This window comes from Syngnathus scovelli, chromosome 10 (assembly GCF_024217435.2).
Source record: "Syngnathus scovelli strain Florida chromosome 10, RoL_Ssco_1.2, whole genome shotgun sequence".
Taxonomy (NCBI): Eukaryota; Metazoa; Chordata; class Actinopteri; order Syngnathiformes; family Syngnathidae; genus Syngnathus; species Syngnathus scovelli.
This window is the reverse complement of record NC_090856.1, coordinates 6,030,274-6,052,333: the sequence shown is the minus strand read 5'-3', so window position 1 is coordinate 6,052,333 and position 22,060 is coordinate 6,030,274. Positions and strand designations below refer to the sequence as shown.

Sequence of the window (22,060 nt, the reverse complement as noted above, 5' to 3'; positions counted from 1 at the left end):
TTAGGAACTCGTGTTTCAATAAAAGTACCTTCGCACAAAATTAAATTAACTTTATTGCTCCGAACAGCGGTTTATCGTGACGTCACTGCACAGCATATCCGACTCCTCCCAGTCGTCGGTCTTGTAAAGATGGCGTCTATCATGGAGGGGCCACTGAGCAAGTGGACTAACGTTATGAAAGGTTGGCAGTACCGCTGGTTTGTGTTGGACTACAACGCTGGACTACTGTCTTACTACACGGTACGTCTGTTCTCTCCGGTTTGTAACCCTCGTTCAGCTGGGGTGGTAGAAGTTGTCGCTGGCTGTGATGACGGCCTTTGGTGTTTGTCAGGAGTTGGGGAGTCTCAGGGACCAACAGGCGAGTCTGCTCGGTGACGAATTGTCACATGGACCAATCACGAGGCTCTATGAAATCCTCTCGACCAATCCGATGGCAGTATTTCATCCATATTTCCGTTTAGCAACATTGTTAGCCAAAGCATAAATCGAAAACATCTTCAACACCTACGCGACCTCGTAGCGGATAATCGGGTGTTTTGGTCTTCAGCGAGGCAGAATTGTGTTAATTGTCATGAACCTTTAGTTGATGTGTGACAGTATTAAGATTACTAATTGTTTGACTGTAGATGAGAAACAGTGGAAGGAGTCGGTAGCTAACGTTACTTTAGTTAGTAGAAATAGCATGACAATGGCAAACATTACCAGCTGCCACTTCATAACAAGCTCCAATTATGCTTATGTGTGGTATGTAAATGTTATTTTAAAGTATTAATCATTTAGGAGCATGCTTGCTGGAAGAGCTGGAATTCAGTGGAATTCTTACGTTGTGAAATTAAACAATGTAAATTAACCCTGTTATTTGTGTATGCTGTGGTGCATGATCCAGCTAATCCCATCAGGAAATACTTAAGTTTTCCCTCCTACAAGCTCTGTCATGCCAACAATCATGCGGAATTCATGAAGAGCTCAAATTGTTTGTTTGCGGTTGCAGTTCTGCACGCACCACCCCTATTTAAAATCCAGTTTAGCTTGGAATTCAGCCTCGAGGAATTGTTATGCATGGATTATGGTTGCCCTGTCTTGTAAATAAAGGCTTGTTCTGTTTGTTTTCAGTCAAAGGACAAGATGATGCGAGGATCCAGAAGAGGCTGTGTGCGACTTCGGGTAGGTTTTGCTAAGTGAATGGCATCAATGAATGAAGACATCACAGTTTCAGGCAAACTGAAAATTTTTGGGTAAAACATTTCAAACATATTTCATAAACTAAAGTGTTAGATTAATGTTGTACTTATAGACATGACATCAGTCAAGCAAGGGTAAGCTTACCACGAGGCAGTCACAGGCATAATAAATATTTAATAATTTGCTAATTAAAGCAATTTTTTCTTTATTTCATGTGCCCGCCCCCTATTTGTCTCCTTCGGGTCTCCGTAGCAAAAAAAATAGCATCGAGCCATATCGCCCTTGTGTACCCATGTAATATAATTAAAGATTAGTAGACCTATGATTATACCAAAAACCTACGTTGATAAGATAGAAAAATATTTGGGCCTATTATTTAAATTAATGGTGGGTTTTTAAAGTGAATATTGAAAAATCTAAGCATTCTAAACTGTCACTAAGATTATATCGTGCTTTTTGATAATTCACCACGAGATGGCAGCAGAGTTTGCCAACTCCCAAAACTGTTACATTGAGGGAGCGATTCAACATGCATTCCAGCATGTTGAGATATGCACTATGACACTCAAATAGTTTACACAAATTCCCAACAGTTCTATCATTGCAAAACACGGATGTCACCTTGCTTGACAGGAGTGAGCCTGTCACATATCAGACCAGAATAGAACATATAATAATCTACGCTTCCCTGCACATTCCGTGCCAATTTAGAGAAGACAGTCTCCTCTTTATACAGTTGTCGCTTTTATTTGCTAGACTGAAGGCTTCGATGAGCTATTTTTGTCTGCTGCGCTGTCTCACAAGTCACGCACATCCAACAACATAAGCAAATCCCCGACGTGAAAGAGGTCACGGTTCAAAGTACTACATTATTGCCCTTCAATAAATAATTAACCAAGACAAACACTTGAGTCATTTATTGATTAGAATTTATGATTTGGTCCTTCATAGTTCGGAACATTCCGTATTTTAGTAAGTCAATATTAATCCATTCCTATATGTGAGGCAACAATTTTTACATTTATGAAGTAATTCGAATTTTGCTTTATTTCTGATGGTGTTCAGTCTTTTGTTGCCATATTGTTATTTGTTTACCTCTATAAATGCTACTACCTTTTATATTTAAATTATACCTAGGTTAATGTGCGTTTAAAGCTATGTTTTGGTCTATTTCTATAACTGTAGACTAGGGCTAAATGATTATGGTAAAAATATAAATCACAATTTTGACTACTCAGACCAACAAAGGTGATTCGGCACCCAAAAAAATGGATTATTGACTCCAAAAAACATCCATGAGGTCATATTATCTCCAATTTAACAATATTGAGCTTAACTTCACTCACCTGTTTTCTCATGTTTATATTTTAATAATATGTGTGTTTTTTTAATCTCGCAAATGCTGTTTCTGACTTGAAAGCGAACAACTTGGCAGTGATACAATTAAGATCCCTGAAAGCTGTAAAAGAGTCTAACGGTTTCTTAAGACCACGCCTGCTACTAAGTTTTATGGTGGACATCTGCAGTAGTTATTTGCTTGGTAGCAAACATACTAAAACGTCATATCCGCCCCTCCAAAGTTATGGCCCCTTCCTCGGTTTGTGCAGTAAGCAGCTGTGAGTCACACACTCAGTTAGCTTGCCAGCAGTCTTGTTCCTCTGCAGTCCTTTTAATCTGTTGGCCGCCTGTCCCTTGTGTGTCGGTTCCTCTCCACCCCTTCCCCGCCTCTCTTCCTCCTCCTCCTCTTTTTTTCCAAAACCCCACCTCCTCCTCTTCATACCTTTTTCCCCTCTCTCCTTTCCTCCAAAGTGCTATGCTCATGTGTTTGTGAGGGAGAAAGATACGGCAGAAGGAGATGAGCCATTTGAAGGTGTTGAGATTGGAGAAAAGGTAATTTCGAAAGGAAAGGGAAGGGAAGCGTCTGTGTCTGTGTGTGTCTTTCTCTCTCTCTCTCCCACCTCTCGCTCGCTCACACTGACGCTCGCTTTCCTCTCACCAGGGCGCTGTGATCGGCATTGATGACGAGGACGACAGCACTTTCACCATCACAGTGGACCAGAAGACTTTCCATTTCCAAGGTGAGCTGACGCTCCTGTCTTTCTTTTCGTGTTTTTTCCATCCTCGGCTGGCTTTCTCTGTGGTCTCTCTTCCTCCCGGAGCTGCTGTTCATTTGCTCGCTTGCCCCATCAGTCCCCCCCCCCCCCCCCCCCCAACTCTTTCCATCCACCCCGTCTTATTAAAGACTTGGGTCAGTCTCGTCTAATGCCAGGAAACGTGCGCAGCCAAAGTGTGCTGTGAGCAATTTTGAAGCTTTTCTCCCGCCCGACGGAGCATCACCTCACCAAGTTGGATGAGCGAGATTTGTTTCGCTGCCCCGCCGCATAGATTCCGGGAAGAGCAAACAAGGAATCTGTTTTCCTCAGCACTCCTGACTGCCACGAAGATTGCTGCCTGCGTGCGTTGCAGCTGCGCCTCTGGGAATAATAATGGAATACTGCTGAGCTGGAAGCTGAGCTCAGGTCTCTGTTGGCTGCCGCCACGCAACGTCCTTCACTCCAAACCTGCCGCAGCTGGCATCGTAACGACCGCTCCGTCCGACCGTAGCGACGGGATTGGCTCCCAGCAACGGCAACATCACGCCGCCGCCGCGCCAGCATTTCTCGAGCCAGCACACCGCAGGGACTTTTGTCTTACATCACCCCGCCAGGTTTTGAGCTAGCAGCAGTCCCCGTTTCCTTTGCATCTGTTCTGCTGTCCATTTTTCATCTCACCGCCTAAATTAGCCTCACCCCACCCTCCCATTTCATCACCGGCGGTCACGTCCATGGGCCCCCCGCCCCTCTCACCTCCTCCATGCCCTCTCCCATGTCTGTGTTCCGAAGCTGTATGCTGTGGTTCTACAAACGGAAGGGTAAGGAGAAAACCCACACCATGCATGTCAACAAGTCCAGGCGAAAAGACGGAGAGGAGAGGAGAGGAGAGGGTGTTGATGAATTCTCGCCAAGGCGTTACAGTTCAGGTGGAGCAGTGTGCCCTGTGTCGCTTGGGCGTATTGGTTTTGTGACTGCGGTTCAAGCTAGATTGTTTAGTCAGGTGTTAGAGAAAGGGCTATGTGCAGTCTTACACGTTCACCTATTGTTGACTCATTGTGAAAGTATGACTATGCTATCACTTTTGCTTTATTAGGTTGAGACATTTTTCAAGGCTGACATAATTGTGCACAACTATGTTTAAAGTCATTGAAGGATAACGCCTGACAGAATCTTAAAGGGGAAGTCAAGTCAAAAAATTTTTTTGACATCTTCCATGTTGTCCCACAAGAAACATGGTATTCTGTTTAATGTTACATTAAATTAAGTAGAAAAATCCATCTGGTTTTTTTTTTATCCACTTCAGGGAGAGGCCATTTTGCCACTTGCATGTCATGTGATGTTTGCAAGTTGAGCAAATCCGAATAAAAACAAGTGGATTTTGCTGTGAAATAAATATCCCACAAATGCAATCTTAATCAGAATGCCATGCATAGAACATGTTTTTATTTTACTTGACCTCTTCTACTTAGTCCAACATCCGGTTACGATGATGGCTGATGTGTTGTCCGACCTGAGACTAAGCCATCCCTTGTCCTGCTGGAGGAATAAGTGGAAAATGAGCACAAGATATGTGCTGAACATTAGACAGGCTTTTAGCTCGGTGATGCGATGATGCACAGGATGTTGTGCCGAGGAGATTCCTCTGTCGCGGTAAAATGATCTGGGTCTGAGGAGGATGGATTGTCAGTCTTTTTGGATCTCCGCTACTATAACTATATGGCCGCAAGGGCTTTTCCTCATATTTATGAATTTCGGTGTTGCTCTTACTATTTTTGTCTGGGATTAAAACACGATGCCTCCAACGGGACGGTCTAGGTTATAAGCAGAAGTGGAGTTGTTATTCAGCCGCTGTGCCAGCTTCGATTGTGTCTCCGTCTCTACTGTGCTTTTATTTAGACGAGCATCCATTATTAATCAGACGCTCTCTACTGGCGGTGTCTGAGTTACCTGAGAGCCTTTTAGCATCCCCTTTTTCCTCCACTCTCATTCACCTCCTCTTATCTCCCGTCACGATCCTTCCTGTCTTGCACTTTTGTCAGCAGCAAGAAAACCCCTCGTGGCTGTTCCATTCCTTGCCTTGACGTGACCCACATAGGCTCCATTTTCAATCATCCCCCCCCCCCCCAAAGCATTTTGTCTGGTAGTTGGCCGATTACCCATGAGCAATTCAACCCAAAGGGACACATTTGTATTCCCCCCAAAATGCTGCAATGTCATTGCACCACATTTGGTTTGCCGTCCCCCCCTGGTGTATGCACGCAAACATCAGCTGGTGGAAAGATGGAGGTGTGAGGAAAGAAAAGGGCGGCATGAATAATTCAGATGCATTTTGGACAGACAGAGGACAGCAGATGCTAAGCATTTTAAACGGAAATGTTTCTCCTCAATACTTTGACCTCTTTACTTCCAAATCCCTCCCTTGCTATTAAGACAGGATTTATTTTGCTTGTAAAAGTTAAAGTAACAGAATTTATACACCGGTTTGATTCTTGTCTCGTTTCATTGCATCAAAATTTGCCGTGGCGCTAGCTCCATCGCAAGAGGAGCTAAATAACATTGGCCTCGGTCACCTCTTCGTCTGGAGAGTCTATTAGGCTTGAGGGCAAAGTGAGCCTGGGCTGTCTCAGAGCTGCTCAGTTTGTCTTAACTCGTCCATCTATTTGTTGCTGCTCAGCTGTCTTCATGTTATTGCTGTTTATGTCAAATTTATTAATTACTACAACCCTAGGTCAGCTACAGGACACAGCTCTAAATTCATAGCTTTAGTAATGACCGATATATTTTTTTAGGTTATGGATACGATTAATGCTAAAATGAGTATTATTGAGGGTTTTTTTTTCAAATTAGTATTAATTTTCCTATAAAAATAGAGAAAATGAAAAAATACAATCACCATTATTTTGCATTATTCATTGATTTCAAAACTTTGTATTAATTCAACTACTAAAACTCAGTTATTAAAAACAATCATCTTCGTATAGCATTGCAAATTGATTACCTTATTCATAAACAACTTTTGCTGCCGGGCAAGCTGAGCTACAAGTGGCAAAACAAAAGCGTGGTCATCTGATGAATTTAAAATAATGTGTTAAGCACTGCACGTGTCTCTGACGCCACAAGTCATGCATGTTATGGTCTGTTTTGGGTCACTGTTTAATGTCGGTCTGTTTGAGGGCGGTGTGTGTGTGTGCCTGTGTAGGTTTGTGTCTTGCTCTATTTCACCCAACATTTCAAACAGGTGACATCACAGAAATGAAACGCCGTCCTATAAAACATTTAATTATCTTCTCTTCTCAAGTGTGTATGCTGCTGATGTGTGTATGTAAGAAATATGGCTCACTGGGTGTGTCTGTATGCTTGCGCCCTCAGCCCGAGATGCGGACGAGCGAGAGAAGTGGATCCACGCCTTAGAGGGAACGATCTTGCGGCACACCCAACTCCGGGTAGGAAACCGTTTGAGTGTGTGTTTGCATTTGTCTGTGACTGCATGTTTTTAATCTTTTCAGTTCTGTGTAAATAAAACACATTTAGCTGCGGGGCATCTTTCTGTTTTAGTTTACGTGAATTCAAATATCTTATTTCACCCTGTTTGCATTTGGGAATGAATTGATGTGCAGCTTTGTTTGCACAACATTGCAGTTTTTAACATTGGTATTTTAAGCAATCGTATTTTTTTTTTTTTTAACTAAATTGTTTTTTTTTTTTGTTCCATCATAATTGTTTAAAAGCTTCAATATTAATGTCTCCCTTTTATTTATTTAACTTGATTTGCTCACCGCCACCACCACTCTGAGGCAAATCCTGCTGATGAGCTAAGTGCATTGCTCAGTATAGACACACACACACACACGCAGACTTAACACGCTGCTGTGGTCGTATCACGTGACCCTCTCTTTCCGATCTGAGATTTGCTCGCCGGCTCAACCAAACATCTTCCCCAGCTGCCTCGGCCAATGAGAGCAGCCATTTGCCGATACTTGACCCTGTCAGCTTTTGCTGCTGCTTTCGTGTGTTTTCTCCACTGCCCACGAGAAAGGAAGTTTGCCTTTCCTGCCAGGGGAGGGGTCCTGGATTAACTTGGCTGTCTGCCTCATACGAAACGCCCTGTCCATAGGAGATAAGACGGGATCAACTCCGGCCGTCCGGCTAACTTGCTCCAAAGGTTTCTGAGCGGGATGTTGTCATACTGCGGTGGAGCCCAAGAATAGTGTTTGTTGTTCCTTTAAGAAAAAAAAAAGAGGAGGAGGAGGCAAGAGTGAGACAGAAGGCTAACTTGGACCAGAGCCACGTGCCTTGTTGGCTGTCGGAAGAAGGAAATGACGAAGATGCAGAGGAAAGAGTCGGGTTTTAATGGCCCGATGGACAAGATGTGCATAGTTTAATTCAACATGTCTATTGGAGGGCGGAATACTGTAAGTAAAACGCAACGACGGCGCTGCATCACGCAAAAATTTCAACAGCTGCAGTGCACTGTCGAGACAAACAACGTGGAAAGACAAATACAAAAGGGGGAGGGTCTAAAAGTAGTGTTGTTTGTCTAGTCTGGTGTTGTGAGACTTTGACTGTGTGGTGACACTTTTTAAACTCCTTTTAAATATTTCCAATCTGGAAAAAGTGGGAGTGTAGGGGCACGTTGGAGTGGGGGGTTATTTTAAGAAACAGAGAAGATGGGGAGCAAAATGTTGTTCACAATGTAAAAACAGCAGCTTTGTAATTGTCGACTTACTAGGGACCTAACTTTTCTAGATGCTCTGAAAAATAAAGATCTTAAATGGTCAAGGAATCAATCGCACACGTTTGTATTGCTCCACCAAATTATTGCGCAATGTGGATTAAGTACAACACTTTATATTATAACTGTGCCTGATGCATTTAATCACCTAAAATGACCCCCGTAGTGATTATTTACCTTTATTTTTGTTCAGGCTCGCGGGCAGCCACCTACATTGTCCCGTCATGAGGACAGTGAAAGCACCTTTGAGCCCTTTGAGGAAGTTTGGTCAGTTAGCAGCAGGCTTGATGGAAGCTGAGCTAGCACAAACATTGTTCTCTATACAGAGAGTGCACTTTTTATTTTTAAATAGATTACAAGGGTGGCGTTTGGCTGCTCATGGCTTTTCTGCACGTCCCCTTAAGATGCACTTTAGCAGGAGGAAAAAGCCGTGCAACTCCACGACACACCAGCATTGAACCTCACAACAAAATCAGAGCACGGGTATCGTCCGCAAAGGTTTGATTACATGATTGGATTGTATGCGAGTGGCGCTCTGCATTGTGGCTGCTCAGCAGACTCAACAGCTGCTGTGTTATTCTTCCTGCCAAACGGTCTGCCCGGCTGTTAATATATTTTCTCTGTTGAGTTTTTTCTTTTTTTAAGGAAGTCTGTGAATATTCAACTGCACTTTTTGCGTCAGCCATGTTTTCTGGTTAGAGTATAACTTCCAAAGACCAGCACAATCTGTTTGGTGAAGCTGGTTAACTTATAAATTGTTGTCAGGGGTGAAAAATAATGTAAAACTGTATTTATTTCTCACTGCTCAAAGGTGTCACCTTCTTATTTTTTACTAACATTTAAATATGCTTAACTAGATAACAGCAAAAAAAGGGAACGACATGGTGAAACCGAAATAAAGTAAGACAACTATTAGCTACATGTTTTGTAAAATTAATTTGTGCATATAATTGCTGTTGAATTAATTTGTTCGGACGACCGAACACCCAGGCAGTAAGTTTCCTGCTCTGGTTCTGTGGTTATCATCACGTTTCCTTTCTGGTGGTTGCGGCTAAGCTTGACATCCCTGGTGATATGCTAACATCTTGCGTGATGTCACGCGTGATGATGGCTTAATCTCCTTTTGTTTTTTCGGCATATTTTCCCAGAACACTTTGCTTGCGCTCCAAATTTCTGTCACGTTGGCATTGGAAGTTCTGCTGTCATTGGAGGAAGGCCAGACAGATGACCCAGTACATCCCTTCTACCATTAGTCTAGTAATGACCTTATAATGTGCATCATGTAATTAAATTGTCCCTAACTGGATTGCTCTGTGCCTGGATTAAGTCCATTTTTAATCAAGCTACAATTATGTGCAGCACGGGTGATTTACGCACACACTATCAGCTTTCCTGTCTTGGTTGCGTTGATTTGTTTTATGAATGCACTGATCCCAGACAGACTGTTGGCCTTCATGGTCAGGACGTATAACACACTTTTTGTTTTACTGTGCAAATACAACATCATGGTAGACTTTTGGTTGGGTTGTACTAATGATCTTTATTTCCGTTCTTTTTATCCCCAATCACAGGAGGCACAGACAGAATTTGTACCGAGCGTCCAAGATTTTGACAGAAAACTTGCTGAAGCTGATGCCTATCTACAGATTCTGATCGACCAGTTAAAGGTAGAGCAGCAGATATCGTCTCGGGAACACAGAGCGTTGACCTCACACGCGTGTCGTATATCACACTTGCTGTTTTAATATAAGCCGTGTTGACTCGCTACCAAATGTTTTGTCTTGAGTCAAATCGTTCAAAAACCAAAGCGATATTCCCCATAAGAAATCATTTGAATTCAATTAATCCATCCACACAAACAAAAAACTTACTAAAATTGACATTTTTGTAGTGCCCAACTATAGTTTAACTTACAGAAAACACTGTTTGAAAATACAAATGACTAATGAAGGTGAGAAAGAAAGTGTTTTTAAACGTCTAAACTACAAAATGAGGGAGAGATGAGCCATTTATGAACTTTAAAAATAAAGATAAATGACACAGTGGCCTGATTTTAATTATGACCGCGGCTCATAATCTCGATCAAGATAAAGTTGTTTGCATTTTACAGGCTTCAAAGTCCGGAATAGTATAGGAATTGAAATTGAAAACCTATTGCTTTCGCAAACCGTACGGTTTGTTGCAGTACCACAAAAAGCAGCCTTTTTTCATTGTGATTTCTCCTTTTTCCGCAGCTTTTTGATGAGAAGATTAAGGACTGCAAAGAGGATGAATCTCGCAGGGTGAGTACGAGCAACGTTTTTTTGTCTGACCATCAGAGACCTGGCGAAAATTACACAGGAAACAATTTCACCGATAATGTACAGAAAAGAAAATGTTCATTTGAGAAAGCCTAATGTAATATTTTTTCCCCTGTAGTTTCCTAATGTCGGATTTTACAGCATTACACTTTTTTTGTTTTTCAGAAAATTGAAAATTTGAAGGAGACTACTTGTGTAAGTCCAACCTTAACACACTTTCCTTCCTGCATTTCAGTTCCTGCTTACTGGCTTTTTTGTTTTTTTCTTTCAGAGTATGGTAGAGTCCATCAAGCACTGTATTGTTCTGCTGCAAATTGCCAAGGTAAGCGTGATATTTTTGCCCGCGTGCTTTTTGTGTTGCTGCTTGGGTGTGACATTTGCTCGGAATCATCATGTGACCACGTCTGTTTATATTTCTGGGGTAGTTCCCAGCTTAGGTTGCTGCTTGGGTCAGCGGTCAACGAGGATGTAATCATTTCATCACGTCTGCTTTTTAAACACGAGGGGAAAGAAAAACAATGATCAAAATAATAATTCCAACTACTTATTATGAACGCTAATGTGATGTGATGAAAGGATTCCGACATGTGGCAAGTTGCTATATGACATGACATCTACATCAGTAGTCTAACATTGTCTTCTTAAAATTTTAAGGACCAAAGTAACGAACAGCAACACGCAAACGGACTAATAGTAAGTTTTGACATTCTCTGTCCATGACAAGGATTGAAATCAAATCAACTGCTAACTTTCTTTTTCCCCCACTTCATTCACCACACTGTAGGAGAGGAGAGTTATACAATGGAATCTCTTAATGCATGTCGTCCATCATTATGGAGATTTATTTCTATCTCAATTTTTTTCCTCACATCTGCCACTATTTCCTCTTGATCTTTTGGAACAATTTCCTGATTTTTATCTTTGATTCAGTCTCTGTAATTACTGGTTGGGAACTATTTCCTAGTGTGTTTTGTTTGTCAGAAAAAATGCTCAGAACATGTTTTCATGCATTGTGTGCGAGAATGCTGCATTGCACTTGGGTCAACAAATGCACCATCGACCCATATTGACCCACCCGGGCACTAATAGCTAGGCGGCCATCCTCGGAGCACTGTTAGTGCAAATGCAGGTGTCGTCCATACTTGGTGTATTATGTAATTAGCATCTATATCTCGCTTGGTTTAATATCTGATTTTATTCACCCCCCCCCCCCACACTCTTGATATATTACATAATTAGCATTTTCTATAACTGAAACATTAGCAGCAAGGTAAACTTTTATTTTTAGTTTCACTTTATCCACCCACCCCCGATTCATATCAAATAAAGCTTATCCGCTCGTAACACAAGCCCGAAACATTTTTACGAAGCATTCGCTGCTCCCAATAACGATTGCGCGCTGCCCAATAAATTCTGCCTGTATCTTGGGCCGACAGTGCACAGGCCTCCGCATTGCTCTTATAGCTGCACTTAATCTCCAAGACATTACGCACAGTACAGTATTACAGATAAATCTAGATGAGCTTGTTTTTTTCTGCATAAGCTAGTGCTGAATATACTTCTACGGCTTTAAAACCATTTCGCCGTCTGTGACATCTGCAGCGCATATGGTCGATTACATTTCTTTACACCCTATCTTTAAAATACTAGTAACGCCCCCAGGGGGGTTCATTGATCTTCTCCCAGTGTTTATCTTTCATATCCATGTATATGTGTGATTGTTTGTCAAGCTAACTACCTTCTGCGTTCGCATTACTTTGCCTTTCGATATAAACCGGTCTTTGCTCTCTACAGCCGGCCACTTTGCTCATGGCTCCTCAGTCCTGCTTTGTGGTGCCAGACTTTTTTTCTGTAATTGGCTGTTATTAGTTGTCATGGCTTCACTTTTATAGAGGAGTTGCACAACAGGAAGGTTAGGGGAGTAGACAAAATGGTTTCAACCTCGCCATCACGGCTTTTATTGGCTCTTAATAGTCTGAGCGTATTATGGAACGTCATATTGTTTTATTGCCGTTTTTAGCAAGTACTTGTATATCATGATGTCACTGCCAAATTACAGGATAGCAGACAACTGTGAAACAAATGGTGAAAAATGTTGATAATAGACACCCATAACTATGTTAACTTATCATATTATTAGCAGAATGGCTCAAAATGATATAATTTCCTGTACTTTTGTTGTTTCAAGTTCAAAAGGCACTGTCAATTATTCTTCTAAAGCTACTGCTGTTTGCATATTGATCAGACTCATGAAATCTGTTCATGTCTGTCATTCTGAGAAGTAGAGCGTGAGGAAATTGATATCCACACTTGCGGGTGGGCTGAGGGGGGGTACTCGCGTCTACCGATCATCAAGGGTGAAAGATATTGTTTCAGCGAAATTAGCATGCAGGCATGTGTGCTCATAGATATTATCGACCCGTTAGGAGTACACCAGAATATGCGGTGTATCGATCATCTATATGTTCATGAACATTTTGAGTGAGGAACAGCGGTACCATTAGTGATTGTTGCTGATGTGGCGCACGTCTGTACTTGATGGCATTGATGGCCAGTCTATTTCCCCTTAGAGCACCATCAACCCCGTGGATGGGATCTACCAGCCGCCTCTGGACACTCCTGTAGCCAACACCACGATGCCAACACAGAACACTCTCCCCACAGGTAGCTGCAGGTCACGTTTGCTTACCCAACTTCTCCCAATGCTCACAATCTTCTGATTTATTCTTGAAAGATTAAAGATGACGTAAAAACGTCTATGCATGCCAAACCAAATAAATATGCTAAACGTTTTTAGGAAGAAAAAAAAACATTCTCTCCAATCACTTTGCAGTTGTATAAAATTAATCAGCAAAAGAGCTTTTAAGGTTACTCAAGGAGCCATCACAATAATGCTGATTCTGTTCAAAAAATACAGCACAATAGAAATAAGAGAGTGACATAAAAAAAAATATATATGATGAAATGCGTTTTAAGTGCTTTGGTCTCCCACCATTGCTTTAAATGCCAATGAGCTTAATATTGTGAAGAATCATTAACAACAGGTTTTCTCTGATCCTTATTAATATAAGCAACTAAACAATAATAATATCGTGTTAAATTGCAAGCTACAGCGCTTCGTTCGATGTGTCACTTCGTCAGTTTTGAATTACGTCCGGTGACGTTTGGTTGTTTCAATCAACCCGCAACATGTCACACAGTGGCCGTTCAACCGCTTTTTATTCCACGCGTCATTTCTGGGGGAGTTTTAAAGTGAAACTCCCGTTGAGTCTACGCTGTTTGTCTGGCGTCATTCCGCGATACTTTTAACACCCGCGTCCTTAAAATGTATCCAAATAGAAAACACGTTGACTTAAATGAGCTTTTACCAAACTCTTTTTTTGCGGTTCTCTGAAATGGGCGTGTAAACAAACTCCGGGGCTAATGGAGGTTATGTATCCTGAGATGAGACAACAGCGCCCCCTTGTGTTCGACCAGCTCTCTCTTTCCCACTACACTGTTTATATGGACACCTGAAACAAGGTCCACTATGGGAAGCGGCGTCTGCGTCTCCATAGGTGTTTTACATTTTAAAATTTGAAATTTTTAGTCCGATAAGTGTGAACAGAATGCCGTTAATCTATCAACTTTAAATTGGACCATTGTTAATTCAGTCCTCTAATAGACTGCAAAGCCTTTATATGTGACCAATTCATCATAACAGCTTATTGGAAGCTATAATGTGTACTTTCCTCTTCCCCTCTATTTTTGTTTTGGTACAAAAGATGCTTCTCAGGTGTGTAAATCCGACCAGCGACCTTCAACGTTACCTGTTGGTCCTGTAGTCACTGTGATGGGCAGTTTGCAGACCCCTACACCCAATAGCACAGGTGAAACTCTTAGTTTCCGTTTTGTTGTCTGTAACCTGCATGCTAATAGTTGACCTCCTTTACATCAGGGAGCGGCCCCTCAGGCCCCAACAGCGGCGTCACCTCTCCGTCTCTCATCCCCATCCCCTCACACTCAGTGCCGGACTTCTCGTATTCCTCCAGCGAGGATGAGTTTTACGACGCGGACGAGTTCTACCAGAGCACCACTTCCCCCAAACACTGTTTGAAGTGAGTCGCTGCTACTAAACCGTGTCACGCCAATGTGAGACATTCTACTTATCTTCCGCCTCGATTCTCCCAACGTTGGCGTCCCGATGCCCTCAGTCCCTCAGGACCCCCGGCTGCCTCGTCCCTTAATAATGAAGAAACGGCATTGAAGAGACCAGACACAACAGAATCCCTCAACTCGACTATGTCAAACGGGACCACAGAACCAGGTGAAATAGCAAAAATTCGGTTTGAATTTTATTATTTTTAGGCAGCCGCTTGATAAAGAGACTGTTGCGCTCAGATCCGTTCGACAGCCACGACGACCGCGACGATGATGGGGAGGGCGAGTCGGTAGAGGAGCACAAAAGCGTCATCATGCACCTGCTCTCGCAAGTCCGTCTAGGGATGGATCTCACCAAGGTAACGTTGCCGCTTCCTCTTCTTTGCCCATCCCTGCTGTGAGCTTTTTAACTCACCACTAACATCAGCAGGCTGTTTGGGTTTGGTTCTGAGTCGTGGTTTGTTTCCATCCTAATCCCCCAGGTGGTCCTGCCTACCTTCATCCTAGAAAGGAGATCTTTGTTAGAAATGTATGCTGACTTCTTTGCACATCCAGACTTATTTGTCAGGTAACAGTCCTTTAACTCTCCCATAGCTGTTGTGATTGCTCTAAACAGGACGGAATGGTGCCGTTTAAATTGTCTTCCATCGTGAATGCAGTTGTGTTTTTTTTTTCTTTTTTTTTCCTGCATGCAATTTAACGTAATCCTCTGATTTCCCGCAGTATCGCCGAGCAGCCGGATCCCCGTGAGCGCATGGTTCACGTGGTCAAATGGTACCTGTCCGCTTTCCACGCGGGCAGGAAAGGCTCAGTGGCCAAGAAGCCTTACAACCCCATCCTGGGAGAGGTCTTCTTGTGTCACTGGGATCTGCCTTGCAAAACTGAGGAGCCCTCTGCCCCTGTGGTTAGCTCCGCCCCCTCGCTCTCTGCTTGAGGCTCGTATGCAGTCTGTGTCATGTGACTTCTTCTGTTTTCAGACATCTTCTCCTGCTCCTGTGCAGGACACACTATCAGATGGTCCAGTTCCATGGTCTTCACCCAACAATGTGTCTTTTGTGGCAGAGCAGGTCTCTCATCACCCACCCAGTGAGTGATTGTCTTCAGTGGGACATCATAGGAAATATTAGAATTATTTGCATCGTCATTTTCAACACTTGTTAGTGAAAACAATTATTTATGTTTTTTTTTATCCTGAGTTCCCAAATTGTTAAAGTGCTTTGTCTTTTTCTTCGTCAGTTTCTGCATTCTACGCAGAATGTTTAAGTAAGAAGATCCAGTTCAATGCTCACATCTGGACCAAGTCTAAGTTCCTCGGCATGTCCATCGGGGTTTATAATATTGGACAAGGTACTTTTCATACACTTGATTGATCGTTGATGATGTCACGTCAAGTGTTGAATTGATGACGTTCTCCTTTCAGGTTGCGTTTCCTGTTTAGAACACGATGAACATTACATCCTCAACTTCCCCAACGGATACGGCAGGTGCGCGCTTTGCCGGATCTCCGCGTCGGCCCGTGTCGTCGGCCCACGTTTGACCGACCCCCGCTGTTTTGTGCAGGTCCATTTTGACTGTACCCTGGGTTGAGCTGGGCGGCGAGTGCAACATCTCGTGCTCCAAATCAGGCTACAGCGCCAACATCGTGTTCCACACCAAACCCTTCTACGGCGGCAAGAAGCATAGAATCACGGCAGAGATTTTGTAAGAAAAAAAAATCCTCAAGATTTTACCTCCTGGCTCTTTCATAACCTCATAACTTTGTCGATGGTTGTTTGCAGTGCACCGAATGATAAGAAGTCTTTCTGCTCCATTGAAGGCGAATGGAACGGAGTGATGTTTGCCAAGTGGCCCACAGGAGTGAGTTCTCCCTCAGGCTTTTTCTTCTTCCAAGTTTTCACACTTTTGTTTGTAAATCTTTCAACTCAAAGCTACAAAAAAAAAAAAAAAAAATTGCAAGAGGGTTTTGTACTTGTATTTATTATCCGGATGACAAGCAAGATTACATGAAATGTGTTGCAGGAGAACACACCATTCATTGACACTAAGAGAATGGGCATCATGAAGAAGAAAGTCAGGAAGCTGGAAGACCAGCTACCGTATGAATCCCGAAGGTGAGACGTTTCACCCTTTTTGGCGGTCCTCTACGTTGCAGAACTTGGGAAGGAAAAAAAACAAATAATGACTCACCCCTTCTTCCTCCCACCCGACAGACTTTGGAGAGACGTGACCCTCAACCTGAAGCTCAAAGACATCGACGCCGCCACGGAAGCCAAACATCGGCTGGAGGAGAAGCAGAGAGTGGAAGCCAGGGAGAGGAAAGAGAACGAGCAACAGTGGGAGACCAGGGTGAGCCCGGCGGACATTTTAACCTTTTAACCATTTAAGCGATGAGCTTTTGATGACAATGACTTTCCTTGTGTGTGTGTGTCTGCAGCTATTCCACGAGGACGGCGAGTGCTGGGTGTACGACGAGCCGCTATTAAAGAGACTAGCTTCTCCTCGACCCTGAGAGGAGCGACGCGCGTACACCCCCTCCGACCCCCTCGCACTACTTGCTCTAAGATTGAACGCACACTGCAGAGTCTTTATAAGAACTCTTTAGCAAAGACCACTTGTTCGCCGAGCCAAGGGCTGACTGACCGCCGATGGCATTGTGTACGCAGCTTTGTAAAACCATGGAAATGTATGAAATTAAAACGGAAAGCACCTCAGATGTATCGAGACAATTTGTAACGCTTGACTCCTTAATAGAGCGGCCCCGGTTCACAGCCAGGCCACTCGCTCCCTTCATCGAGGGCGTTGAAATCGAATAACAAGCTTTTCATGTAAAACCGAGCTTGACATCTCAGGGAATCCGGTGACTGAAGAAAGAAAGTCCCCTCCAGGAGTCTGGCAGCCTTATGATGATGATGATGACGATGATGATTGATGATGATGATGATGATGGTGGATTGGTTGAAACTTAACTATGCGGAGAAGATATTTCTCTGCTTGCCTGCAACTCATTATAACTGTTTATATATAGATATACATATGATGCATATATTCTTTTTTATTTTTCTTTCTGGCAATAGTGTACAATATTTGATCATAATGAAACTTTTAAGGAAGTATCCAATGGTCATGTTTGATGTTCTGCTCTCATTTCAAATTAGTTTGGTCCTTTTTTTTTCATTGTAGGACACAGTTAAGATCCACACAAGCCATAGCATCTGAACACGCTGATATAAATATATTTATGCAATCTAAAGTATCAGCGATGTTTGCTGAAGATGAAAGTGCATAGAGCAATCCTATGAATATGTTTCTATGTAACCCGGAGGCATTTATGAACAAATGATTGTGGCTTTTTTTAATAGTGCTGCTACAGTTCATTTAGCTTTTTTTTTTTTTTTGCCACCCAAGTTGTGATCAACACAAGGATCATATTCCACTCTACATGTCAATTTTTCTTTTCCTGAGATAGTATTTTAGTTACAGTGAAGTAGACGATGGATCAAAATGCAATGGATGAGATATAATAATAAATTCCACCTGAAAATACTGAAGAACATCAAATGTAGTAATCTTGTGTCCAAGACTATTTGCGATAAGGGTTAATTCACCACAATTTAGAAAATGCGGATATGTGCAACTCATAAAAGTTGAGGGTTATTGACATTTTGGTGCACTATAGCATGAATTTAATTTGAGCTCTAAACTTTTGAAAATTCAATTCAATCATGCCGTTCAAATTTTTTCATTCGTCTTTGCGGCATCAAATTTGATTATGTGGGGAAATAAAAGTTGCAAGTCACGCCGCTGTTATTTTCCCATCAGCCCCCGCGGTCTGCCGCAAGGGCTCATGGGAAATGTGAGTATAAAACGATCCTCCGCCCTCTGCACGGTCTCATTCCTCTGCTTCACTTGGTTGAAGTACATTTGCCTGGTGAGTTGATTCACTGACCCTTAGAAATTACTTTCGTGTCTTCAATTTAGTATCTTTCTCATGATTCTTAATCGTTCTTTTCTTCATCATCAGGACTATTAAATTCGGAATAATTATCTAATGTTGGGTTTAAGTGGTACACTTAGCAAGGCCTGCAGCACGTGACTTAAGAAAATGTAACCTTGCCTGCGCCATTTTTTTTTTTTTATATCGTACATCAAGCCATCAACTCTTAAATATGACTACGTTTTCCCTAGTCCTAATGCTGTATGATGATAACTTGTTGGTAGGGACATCAGAATGAATGTGAAGAAACGCCAACTATCCTGACAGCGTGGAGGACACATGCGATACGACGCTAGCTCATTTTAGCCTGTTTGCTAAAGCTAGCCTGTGTTAAGTCTTATTTCCTATCTAATTCCCTTTTTCCTTTTTTCCCTATTTCCTTTTTTTCAGTTTGACGGCTCTCAAAATGCTGGAAGCTACTAATATAAAGCGTAAGTTGACTTTTTCCTCCTTTAACTCCCGTTTGACCGCCTTTAACCTATGATGATCCAAGAGTAGTGGACAGAAGTGATTTCTGACTATCTTTGTTCTGAGACTTAAATGTCTCATTACAAAATTAAAAGTATGAATTGCCTTACCATGGTTTGATTTATTTTTTAGGTGTATGGAGGCCACGTCAAAGACTTGAGTCTTTCAAGATGGTCAGTACATATATTTCTTTTAGTTTTACGCTTCTCTAAGGTGGGCTATGTGAATCAAATTACAGTAGATTGCTGCGCACTACAAGATTTGTTTCTATTTTTAATCCTGTAAGACGTATTACATAGCTGTATAAATGCAGCAAATATTGATTCTTTATAATGGGTGATCTTCAATCAGATGCACATAAGCAACACCACAGAGAAGCATTACATTTTTTTGTTGCCATGATGACATGTATTTGCTACTCTTGACAAGATGAATGACGATAAAAACCAACCCACCAAATTGATAATCTGAGGCACTGCCAATTGAGTCCTTTAAAGTTGGTGTGAAAATGAATTGTGTCCTAATTTATTTATTTTTACCTGCAGATTCATTTTGTGCTGGGATCAGCTACCTGACAGAGGTAAAACTCAATTAGTTTTTTGTGTGTTAAAATAACTGTCAATGATGACTTTGAAAAAAAAAACAATGGGAATCTCTCTGAAAAATAGTGAAAGAGTTCAATTTTATCTGATGCAGTGTTTTAGTACACTACTTTTCCTGCCATCTTCTTCCCAGTTCTGAAAGTCTTTTCATTTAATTGCAGGCATTTTCCTGGCTTGTATGCAGGTAATATTTTGACCTTTTTATTTGACCTTTCAAGTGGGAGACTAAAGTGATGATTGCATAGTTCAGCAGATACTCTGTGAAGAATGAATAACTGTCTTTCGCTCCTATCTGATGTTGTCCCATGGCCTCAAGCTTAAATTATCTTAGTCTTTTGCACCTATCTACTATGTGGAACAAATTATTCATTTCTTGAATTATAGATGTCTGCAGATCGACTGTATGCTGGAATCAGCTACCTGACTGAGAGGTAAAACTCAATTAGGTTTTTTGTGTTAAAATAACTGTCAATGATGACTTTGAGAAAAAAAAACAATGGGAATCTCTCTGAAAAATAGTGAAAGAGTTCAATTTTATCTGATGCAGTGTTTTAGTCAACTACTTTTCCTGCCATCTTCTTCCCAGTTCTGAAAGTCTTTTCATTTAATTGCAGGCATTTTCCTGGCTTGTATGCAGGTAATATTTTGACCTTTTTATTTGACCTTTCAAGTGGGAGACTAAAGTGATGATTGCATAGTTCAGCAGATACTCTGTGAAGAATAAAGCTGTCTTTCGCTCCTATCTGATATTGTCCCACGGCCTCAAGCTTAAACTCCCTAGACTAAATTAGCTTAGTCTTTTGCGCCTATCTGATATGTGGAACAAATGTATATTCATTTCTTGAATTATAGATGTCTGCAGATCCACTGTATGCTGGAATCAGCTACTTGACAGAGGTAAAACTGATTTATATTATTTTTTTTGTGTAAAGAAAACTGTCAATGATGAGTTAACGGCACTTGAGTGTGGGGCACATGAACCAAAATGAAATGAGTCAATTTTCTCTGATGCCGTGTTTTAGTCAGCTGCCTTTGCTGTCATCTGTTTCCCAGTAAAAATAACTACTGTAGCGCTCTGAGGTCAAAGGAAACAGTGAAAGTAAATTTTGATCACCCAAGAACAATCCTTGTTGTGAATGCAGCCATTCGGGTGTGATGAGTAAGAATCAGGTCTCTGATCCAGTTGAGGAGTTCAACATATCTCTGACCCAGATGGGGGGAAAAGATTCATGTGATGTCATGATTTAAAGAAATGGAAAGTTCTAATTCGTTCTTGTGATGCAGATTGCTGAGAGAAGTCAGCGTGTTGACATCAGCCGATGGAAAACATAAGGCAAGTTAAAAGGTGGACTAGTATTTCTTCTCAGCTGACCTGTGATGATAAATACGTTGCTGACAATTAAGTCATGGAGTAGTTAGCTCTAACTGAAGGTCAATCTTATTCATGGCATTTTGGAATATTTGTTTATTTTGACTGACTGTTTTTCTCTCTTAGGAGGTGAACTTACCCCTCAAGTAGATGCCTTCATGCAGCAACTGAGTCAAAGGTGAGGAAGTAACTTCTCCTTTAAAACTGTATGGCTGTCAAGGGTTCAGTGATGTCTCAAATGTCTGACCTGAATTAAAATGTGGATTAAGATGTTTTGCTGAGTGGCCCCGCTTTTATGCTCTAAGAAAAACTACCACTAACATGTATTTAAAATGGTTTTCTTTTCCCTGCTTGTCTGCAGGTTACCTGTGGGCACTTGCTGAATGGGCTAAAGAAACGGTTTACCTTCAGCTGCCCCGCCTGTCCTGTCTGCAGCATATCTAAAAGGGTTGCTTTTTGAAGTTGGTACGTTTCTTTTCAAAATTGGTCACTAAATTGAAAAATAAGATACGGGCCACATAAATGATGACGAATTCTGCCAAATGATTTATGATTACAAAAAAATGTTCCTATTTTCTGACTCCGTGGCCAGCAAAAGCTGTTATTTTTGTGAGCGTTCTTGCATGGTGATTAATTATTGTTTTTATGTATTCCCATAGGTACAAAGGAAGTGTACACTTGATGAATGAGCAAAGCTTGGTTTTCCTTCAGCCACCACCCCTTTGTCTGCAGCATAGCTGAAAGGGTTGCTTTTTGAAGTTGGTACGTTTCTTTTCAAAATTGGTCACTAAATTGAAAAATAAGATACGGGCCACATAAATGATGACGAATTCTGCCAAATGATTTATGATTACAAAAAAAATGTTCCTATTTTCTGACTCCGTGGCCAGCAAAAGCTGTTATTTTTGTGAGCGTTCTTGCATGGTGATTAATTATTTTTATGTATTCCCAGGAAATGAACATTTGCTGACTGGAATGAAGAAAACCTGATTTGTTTGTTCTATGAATAAAGTTGTGCCATAACTCTTTGATTTGTGTAACTTTTATTTTACCAACTGTGGCACAATAAGTCACCTAGCTATTTTGACCTGGTACGATTGCTGTCCCTTCGCGACCAACTGAGCATGCGTAGTTCCCGGCGGGGGCTATACATAGGAGTCGTACCTGGTAGGCGGGGCTT

At 41.8% G+C, this 22,060-nt stretch overlaps 1 protein-coding gene and 5 non-coding genes across 17 annotated transcripts; all 6 read left to right on the top strand.

Moving 5' to 3' along the window:
- The first annotated feature begins 93 nt into the window (after positions 1–93).
- Positions 94–21,911, top strand: osbpl9 (oxysterol binding protein-like 9). Of its 12 annotated transcripts, none has more exons than XM_049725796.2 (36): positions 94–240; positions 1,114–1,164; positions 2,992–3,072; positions 3,182–3,260; positions 6,645–6,718; positions 9,579–9,674; positions 10,242–10,289; positions 10,473–10,502; positions 10,579–10,629; positions 10,962–11,000; positions 12,878–12,971; positions 14,072–14,176; positions 14,245–14,404; positions 14,501–14,613; positions 14,688–14,806; positions 14,930–15,015; positions 15,171–15,351; positions 15,425–15,533; positions 15,684–15,794; positions 15,868–15,931; positions 16,008–16,148; positions 16,226–16,304; positions 16,467–16,558; positions 16,658–16,793; positions 16,882–18,375; positions 18,832–18,872; positions 19,042–19,082; positions 19,455–19,489; positions 19,673–19,695; positions 19,896–19,942; positions 20,126–20,148; positions 20,364–20,408; positions 20,796–20,844; positions 21,007–21,058; positions 21,242–21,345; positions 21,540–21,911. In XM_049725796.2, the coding sequence occupies exons 1-25, from the start codon at positions 130–132 to the stop codon at positions 16,954–16,956; spliced, it is 2,325 nt and encodes a 774-aa protein (XP_049581753.1). In that variant the 5' UTR covers positions 94–129; the 3' UTR covers positions 16,957–18,375; positions 18,832–18,872; positions 19,042–19,082; positions 19,455–19,489; positions 19,673–19,695; positions 19,896–19,942; positions 20,126–20,148; positions 20,364–20,408; positions 20,796–20,844; positions 21,007–21,058; positions 21,242–21,345; positions 21,540–21,911. The 12 variants fall into 12 exon arrangements, with proteins under 12 accessions (XP_049581753.1, XP_068508326.1, XP_049581790.1 ...); XM_068652225.1 differs by having other exon boundaries at positions 14,245–14,405; positions 14,484–14,613; XM_049725833.2 differs by lacking the exon at positions 2,992–3,072.
- LOC125976528 (small nucleolar RNA SNORD75) lies at positions 18,917–18,978 on the top strand. Its single transcript, XR_007484401.1, has one exon. It is a non-coding gene; the product is annotated as a small nucleolar RNA SNORD75 (small nucleolar RNA).
- On the top strand, positions 19,523–19,607 carry LOC125976522 (small nucleolar RNA SNORD79). The gene has a single exon (XR_007484395.1). It is a non-coding gene; the product is annotated as a small nucleolar RNA SNORD79 (small nucleolar RNA).
- LOC125976527 (small nucleolar RNA snR60/Z15/Z230/Z193/J17) lies at positions 19,734–19,815 on the top strand. The gene has a single exon (XR_007484400.1). It is a non-coding gene; the product is annotated as a small nucleolar RNA snR60/Z15/Z230/Z193/J17 (small nucleolar RNA).
- LOC125976523 (small nucleolar RNA SNORD79) lies at positions 19,975–20,060 on the top strand. Its single transcript, XR_007484396.1, has one exon. It is a non-coding gene; the product is annotated as a small nucleolar RNA SNORD79 (small nucleolar RNA).
- Positions 20,187–20,266, top strand: LOC125976526 (small nucleolar RNA snR60/Z15/Z230/Z193/J17). The gene has a single exon (XR_007484399.1). It is a non-coding gene; the product is annotated as a small nucleolar RNA snR60/Z15/Z230/Z193/J17 (small nucleolar RNA).
- Positions 21,912–22,060: the final 149 nt, after the last annotated feature.